Source organism: Botrytis porri, assembly GCF_014898465.1.
Source record: "Botrytis porri strain MUCL 3234 chromosome Unknown BPOR_002, whole genome shotgun sequence".
Classification (NCBI taxonomy): Eukaryota; Fungi; Ascomycota; class Leotiomycetes; order Helotiales; family Sclerotiniaceae; genus Botrytis; species Botrytis porri.
Genome location: NW_024066076.1, coordinates 3,406,791 through 3,414,849, shown reverse-complemented (window position 1 = coordinate 3,414,849; position 8,059 = coordinate 3,406,791). Strand labels below are relative to the sequence as shown.

General features: G+C 44.1%; 1 protein-coding gene across 1 annotated transcript; it reads right to left on the bottom strand.

The window, feature by feature from the left end:
* Nucleotides 1-203: 203 nt before the first annotated feature.
* Nucleotides 204-7,757, bottom strand: EAF01_002012 (uncharacterized protein). Its single transcript, XM_038910262.1, has 5 exons — nucleotides 5,487-7,757; nucleotides 3,044-5,434; nucleotides 1,233-2,992; nucleotides 1,094-1,183; nucleotides 204-1,041 (listed from the first exon to the last, which is right to left on the bottom strand). Exons 1-5 carry the CDS (start codon nucleotides 7,206-7,208, stop codon nucleotides 516-518), a joined length of 6,489 nt encoding a protein of 2,162 aa, XP_038775074.1. The 5' UTR covers nucleotides 7,209-7,757; the 3' UTR covers nucleotides 204-515.
* Between the last annotated feature and the right edge of the window lie 302 nt (nucleotides 7,758-8,059).

The window sequence follows — 8,059 nt, the reverse complement described above, 5'->3', positions numbered from 1 at the left end:
TCTATCAACCATAAATTCATCATAAAAAAAACGGTGACAAAAAGACAAACAAACCGCAAAGTAAAAAATAAACGCTAAACGCCGTAAGCTATGCAAACATATATCCACCTCTCACCTGCATTTTTCTTCCTATCCTTCCATCCATCCATTCCCTCCCTCCTTGCCATTCCCCCTGCCCTTTCCTCTCTCCTCCCTCCTATACCACACTAATAAACAAATACAATCAAAAAGGAAACATATCCTCATCTCAATCCCTCATATTACAACAAAGTGAACAGAGGAAAGATCAAAATCCATCTATCCTCCAATTCCTATTCCGATTCCAATAAAACTCCACCCTCTCTATACGCCTCTCATCCCCAACCAGAGTACCTCTATATCCAATGTCTAACTCACGTTAGACCCATCTCTTTTTCCTTTTGATTCGTCCCAGTCCACAAATCCACACATAAACAATCCTTCACAATATATGTATTCTCCTCTCCTCACTGATATATGCATACCCCACTCAACCCCTACTTCGCACCCTTACTACTTCTCCTCATAGTAAAACTCCTCCTAATACTCTCTCCCCACGCCGAATTATCCAACACCTCCAAGACATTCTCCGCAGAGACCGCACTATTCCTCCTACTACTCGCCGTACTATTAATTGCGCTCCCATCACCAGCTCCTCCACCCACTCCTTCAAACGAAAATGCCGATCCATGCGACCCATGCGCTTTCAGCGGACTCAAAGTTGGACTCACTGCAGAGCTTACTGAAGGGAATGAAGTATTTAAACCCAGTCCAATATCTGCATCCGTTCCTCTTCTCTGTCTAAGTGGTGCCCCATCAAGTCCATGCGTAATAAACGAATTTCTCGAATCCGTAATATCTGTTGGTGAAAGTAAAGCTCCGCTTCCTGAAGCCGTAGATTTATGTTTCTGGGTAGATGAATCTTCGTCGTCGACGTAAACTTCTGGACCCAATTGAGGAATATCCGTCATTCGGCCAGACCTTTTCCTTTCCATGTGCTTACGGAATCTTCGGGACCAGTACCTGTGTTCGTTAGTAAATTGAAATATGCGCGAATAAAACTTCCAAAACTTACATAGTATCGAAGAAACCAACCACTATCCGTCTTCGGACTTCTTCTTCCACTCTTTGAAGACGCGCGCGGCGACGTAAAAATTCTTCAAGTCTATATTAATCATTAGCTAAAGCACCACAACATCACCCAAATAACTTACTTCAAGCTCTTATTATCACTAATAACATTATAATGAGCCAAGACCATCAATACTGTCGTGAAAGAAATACCCCGATCAGGATCTGCCGAGACTAAAACCTCTTCATAGAAAAGATTAAATCTTGCTCTATCTCTTCTGACTCTACCGGCATCAATTTGAGAAATTCTTTCATTCAACCTCTTCAAATCAATACCATTAGAAGCGCTAGGGCTTGAGATAGAATTCATTCTGCCACTGGTTGGTTCCGTTTGTATATCTTCGAGAATTCTGCGAACCGAATCTTCATGTGAATATACACGCATCTCAAAGACACCAGAGAGTTCACCCAGAAGTCTTGGGAAATGTTCCTTTTCGATAAATCCTGTACCATCCGGATCTAACGTGGCCCAAGCCTCTTTGAAGCGTCTGATCTCATCACGACTCACTTTAGATAAGCCATTGGATCGTTGGAAGACATAACTGAAACTCTCGTAGATGAGTGACACAAATAAACTAGTGAAGATATACATGCTCACAATGTTCCACGAAATAAACAATACTCGAGCCCATGTAGGGCTTCCGCAGTCGCTTTCAAAAAAATCGTCACCTTTAGTACAGAATGGAGGTGTGATGGTCGCATAATCTTCCATGATTTGATTCCAACCCTCTCCACAAGACATACGAAATAGCATCAAAAGCGTTTTCGGTACTGTTCGCATGTTGAGATTGTCGGTTTCTTGTTCACCAAATCGAGTGAGTCCAAAAGTTTGAGTCATAGCGATGGCAAAAACCATAAATAGGACAAACCAAGTTGCCAACAAATTTCCAATGGCGGTCAAACTAGCAGCTGCAGTTTTGAATAGCTGATCTAGAGCATCATTTCGGGGAATTAAGAGTAGAACGATGGAAACAAGGAATAATTTGTGTAGCTGAACATAAATTTGAGAGTTAAAGTTGGTGAGAAGGAGGATCGTCGTGACCAGTGTACCGAAGACTGCAATAATCGAGAAAACATCCCATGAACTTCGTTGAAATCGAGCCCAGCTGAGACCAGTTATACGAACAAAAATGTTGAGAATATAGAAAATTGTGCAAGCCAAGAATATATAATCTCTAGTTCTATCCACCCAAAATGGCTCGGGGTAAAATTCCACTAACAATAGCATGAGATGGAAGACAAGAGTCAAGGTCATCGCTGAATGCCACTTTCCATGCTTTCGAGTGGCTCTTTTGTAACACCAGTCTTTCCACCGACGTGGATCTTTCTGGGACGGTCGTTTAGATGGAGAAACCTGCCTTAGAAGTTTACGCAATTCCACCCAAGATCTCTGATCAGATGTCAAAAAGGCAATTCCAGTTTGTTCCGTGTAATTTCGCATGAACACAGAGATGAACAAAGTGAGGATGAAGACCGTGGCAAGAAGGTTGAAAATGACGAAGAAAACCGCATTGAACTCGCGCGATGTAGGATCACCTGGATTAAGACCACGGCCAGTAATGGACATTGACTGAAACATTACGTCGACCCAACCTTCTTGGGATACGATTTGGAAAAGGATAAATAAGGAGCCTCCGAAAGTATCGAAATCGTACCAGGGGTTTCCAACTTGTCTAGGTGAAACAATGTTCCAATCACCACTGAACGGTTGGTTGTAAAATTCACCAGAACAGTCAGTCAAATTAGTGATGTCGCCATCATTGCAGGCCTCCAACTGGCCGTTGAAAAGGTTTACCCCATATATTGCAAAAGGAATCAAGAGGGACATAGAAACGAAGGCCGCCTATCGGCATGTTAGCAGAAGCATTAAATAACATGGAACAAGATTTCGTACCGAAAGAACTTTGAATCCACCGACAAGAATCACAGAGTGAAATGTATTTCTTGCACTATCGCTGACATTGAGCAATCGGAGAGCCCGCAAGGCTTTGAACGCTCCAACTGCTCGTGCAATTGCTCCATCGTCCATCAATGAAGTTATGACATTGATCCATAAGGTGACGAGCACTAGACCATCGATGGAACCCCATGTACTTCTGTAGTAAGCGTTTGGGGTCCAGAAGAATCCATCTGCAATGACTTTGATAAGAGCTTCGACGGTAAATATAACCCCGAAGACGAAATCGCAAAAGACAAACCAATTATTCCCAGTGGATTTATCAGGATTGGCTAAGAAGTATTCTCTTTGGTATAGAGGTGTGGTTATACATGCCAGCAAGACCATTGCGACAATGCAGAGGTACAGGAATGCCGAAAACCCATACCAAATAGTCAAATCAGGCTCAACACCATCAAAACGTTCATTTCCACGCCCAGGCCCTACACATCTTTGACAAAGCCTTCTGATAGGGCTGTTAGGTTTAAAGATGAACAAGGCATTGTTGTAAGATGGGTGTTTTGCCAGGTATTCACGCTGCGCCTTCTTGCGTTGAGAGGTGGCTGAGACGGCTTCTTTTGCCATTGCCCTAGTGCCTTTGGAGTCATCAGTCTTGAGAGAGAATGAGATGTTGGAATAGAAAGGATTTGGTTCCTTGTTCCAGATTTGAGACGTGAAATTACCCCAGACGGAGGACAAGTATCCGGGCTTCACACCAGCTGCCTCCGCAGCCGCATTTTCCGCATTGTGTTCGTGTTGTCCCGGAACAATTTCATCATCGAGAAAGTCCTTAACAACCGCATCTTTCAACAACATCTCCATTGTTGCCGGCCCATAATCGAGAGGATCTTTTTTCGCTTTGGAGCGACCGAATCGAACGATAGACGATAATGCGAGATTACTAGAAGAGGTATCGACCTCTTTCCTGGTCAGGAAAGCCTTCACTTGTTGCATGCGCTTTTCGTCCTCTGAAACATCGAAATTCTCTTGAATGACAGCTATGAACATATTCACCAAAATAAAGTTGGCGAGAATGAACCATCCAATGAAGAATGCTGCGCCGATCCAAGCTGTGTTTCGCGCCTTGCTAATGCCTGTGACATTATAAAGAAGTGTAGTCCAATTTTCGCTCGATAGAATTTGATATAAACCCAAGAAAGAATTGAATATCGTAGAGAAGTTGACCTGGATATATTCTCCCGAGTCATCATGTGACGGTATCTCGCCGCGAAACAGCTGGACTGCGAATATCGCAACCAAAAAAGTGATAAGAAAGACGAAGAGTACAAGGTTTCCGATACCACTTGCATTTCCCAATACCAACATGATCAAGGATCGCGTTATTTCGACACCCATGACAACCCGGTAGATTCTGAGAATCTGGAACGCGGTAAGCCAGGCATAAGGTTGACCTGACTTTCGAATCGGTGGCAACAAAATCACCGTGGTGATAATCGCAAGTCCTAAGTCAAATAAGTTTCTCTTGTGCTTGTGGAAATCCCGCCAATCTGAGGCAAATCGCAAACTGATGTCAACCAACAACAAAAATGTTACCACCACCTCCGACAGATCGATGAACCTTGAGCGAGATTCCGTCATGTTGGAACTCCGGAAAGCTTGAGCTATGAGATCATAGACAATAATCGCGATCCAGAGCCAATGTGTTTTGTCATACATCTGCTTCAGCTTGCTCACCTGTCGTGGCATATTTACATTTGGGTCGGGGCGATCATCATCAGCATGGGCAGCGAATGCACTTGTCTTGCCCTCTCCTCTGATAACCTGAAAAGATGAAGTAATGACGGCTATCAGCAAGTTCATAAGCCAGAGCATCATGATGACAATCCCTCCTGCAAAGAAGATTGCGGCGGCGAGATAGTCGGAGTCTGTGGTGTAATACATGAGATCTGTAAACGTGTTACCTGTCATAATAACGAACACCAGTTCCAAAGACTGCGCAATGTTATCAAAACTGACAGTTCCATTGAAAGGAAGATGATCAGGAGGCAGTTGAAGACAATAAGATCCCTCGGGGCACAAGTAACCTTTGGACGAAGTGGCTCCAAAGACTAAAGGGTGGAACGGATTGATCGCATCGATTGATTTCATCCAGGGATCATGAGACGAGTTGTCCTTGTTGAACTGTCCTCCGCAGTATTGATTACTATTGACGAATGCTGTATTTTGCGCATTCTCGATGTCATCGGGGTCGATCCATACGCATTGACGATCAAGACTTCCTTTGAAGCTTTGTATACCGATAATAGCAAACAACAGCCAGAAGAATCCAATAAGAAAGGAGACATTGAGTAGCAATGGAGTTGCTTTTTTCAAACTTCGAAGGATTATCTAGAGGCAATGTTAGAAGTGCACACGAAAGCGAAAGCAAAACAGAGCTTACAGCAGTACCGTTTGTAAGGGCAAGTAAACGAAGAATACGTAAACAACTTAACATGCGGAATAGATAAAGATGATGGTCATGCTCTACTCCACGAGAGCTGAAGGCAAATGCCGCCCAGTAAGATGCGACTGCGACGAAGTCAAGCCGATTGAAAGAATGTCTGAGAAAAGCTCTCCTAGCGAGTTGCAATCGCTGGGCTTGCTCGACAGTGCTGGTCATTGCTTGCATTTGAGCGAAGGTATTGACAATAGGCATTTGTGTATTGGTGGTTTCCTCGGAAGATGATGTTTGTGCTCTTCTGACAGATGATGTTCGCTGAGGTGCAAATATGGATCGGTACTTATCCACAACTGCTGCTCTAGCTCCACGTTGCCGGTCTATTGTACTGTATTCAGCTGCATTGATAATGAAACCGGACACAATAACACGTGCAATCACTTCCAGCGTGAAAATTATAAAGAGGCCCAGTAGAGCCCAGTCGGTTTTAGAGCCCCATCTAGGGCGTCGAGGGTGAGTATAAACAGAAGGAGCCGCATCTATCGCAAGGAGAATTGTTTGTATGACAATCAATATGAGAATTGCTGGTTCAGTGATAGGATAAACCAGAAAATCACAAAGTTTAATCCGAAGCTTGTTTTCCGGTGAAAATATTCCTAGTGTTTTTCCTCTGAGAGGGTTAGGAGGATTCTGTGCCTGCCATTGATCCGTTCCAGGTCCATCCAAAGTCCTTGACGGGGGTTTTTCAAATGGAGGAAACATCGTATCCGGTCGATAAGCTGTATCTTCGATATTTGGTTCGTATGATCTCCGTGAAGGGAAAAATGGCTCCTCAATACTGTGCGCTTGCCTCCTAGCGCTCTCTTCGATGACCTCAGCTTCACCACTCAAATTAACCACACGTTGCGACATAGCCCTCATCATCGACCCAGCTCTAGATAGAGCCCCCACGGTAGATGGAGATCTAGATCTGCGTCCACTGGGTGACAGATTAGCTCCGTAACTTTGCGACCTTGACCTTGTACCATATGATGAGTAACCTGCTTCCGCATTAGGAAGATCATCACCGAGTCTAGACCCTCTGTAGTTTGAACTTGGTGAGTTGAAATTGATCGATTGAAAGCTAGACCTATCATGTCGCTGCCCATCTGGAGTAGTGGGTTGTGTCCCGCCCATGGGTTGCAGATGATTCGAGTCCGTCAAAGGTATCTGGTCGGAATCGGAGGGAAAATATGAATTGTCGTTATCTCCCATGTCCCCATACGAGTGCGCATAAGGCGTGAGAGAGTGCTGAGATCCAAAAGACATAGACCTTTCTCGAGGAACATGAGATAAACTGATATCCGGTACATTTAGACCAGCGAATCCCATTGCCGCTTGAAAGTCTGCAGGGTTCCCTACAGGCGATGTAGGTGTTTCTATTTCATTCTCGTGCCTTTCTCCAGTGGTAGATTGTAGTGTCAGAGGTATCGCTGAGCCACCTGTTCGATCTGTTCTTCCTCCTGGACTGGGAGAAGAATTCCCTAGCCTTTCATACCCAGTGCCAGCATTTAAACTTCCCGTCGGACGAAGACCTCCCCCTGCCAAAAGACTCCTGCCTCGTGTGTGTCGTCGCGATCCACTTCCCGAATCTGTAGAATCAGGTGGCCGGGTTAGATCTCGTAGAGGTATCGATTGAGGAGGGCTCGATAAATTATTGGAACCATTGGTGTTATTTGGAGGCATTGTGCCTAATCTCAGTGTTCAGAAAGCCGGCCAATTATCCCTATGTATTTCCGAGTCTGCCGTTGCAAAAATCCGTAATCGCAATCGCAACGTAGTAGTTCACAAGATTTCCCTAGGGACCAACGCGTGGAGCGGATCGTTTTAATCTTCAAGTCGTTATCATAATCGCTAGGATCGGATCGGATCGTTTCTTTCTTCAATTCTTTCGTGAACTGGAAGATCTTAAATTCTGCGTCTTTCGATTGCGTCGTGTATTTTTGATTTCTTCTTGTTTTCTTGAATCTCAAAGATTGCGGTTGACTTTTTGAAATGGCTTCTGTAACCAATTCTTTACACGAGCTTCTGTTGCACTTATACTACAAACGGTAAGGTTCGGATGTGACAGGGGTAACGTACTATTTTAAAACAAGGCTATCCAATTGTGGCTGAGAAAAGGTACGGGGCTGAGAGGGGAGGGGTGGTTAATAAGCAATGGATAGCAATGGATGGATTTGAAAGAAAGTGCGGATCTCCCTCTTATTTAGAAGCAAATTCTAATAAAGAGACGCTCGTATTAGACTGTTCGGGATTTGTAGAAGAATGCAGGTGGATAGAAGTAATGGATCTCATCGTATCATCGTATTCACATTGCTGACCAAGTCGACTACTTTGAAACACACTAGACATAGATAGCTACATGTGATATCTGTCCAGCAAATATGCGGCACAGACTTCCAGAAAATGCACATGGAGTCTCCATACATACATACCAAGGACAGATTTGAAGATAGACACCAAGATTTATATGCAGTACATGGATAATATAAATCCATGACCAACAAATGAACCAACGTTGCTCGACTTGAACGGCA

Coding starts and splice junctions, on each gene's coding strand:
- EAF01_002012 (XM_038910262.1), bottom strand. CDS start 7,208: ATGCCTCCAAATAACACCAATGGTTCCAATAATTTATCGAGCCCTCCT. Junction 1,184..1,232: donor AGTGATAATAAGAGCTTGAA/GTAAGTTATTTG, acceptor TGATTAATATAG/ACTTGAAGAATTTTTACGTC. Junction 1,042..1,093: donor GTTGGTTTCTTCGATACTAT/GTAAGTTTTGGA, acceptor TAACGAACACAG/GTACTGGTCCCGAAGATTCC.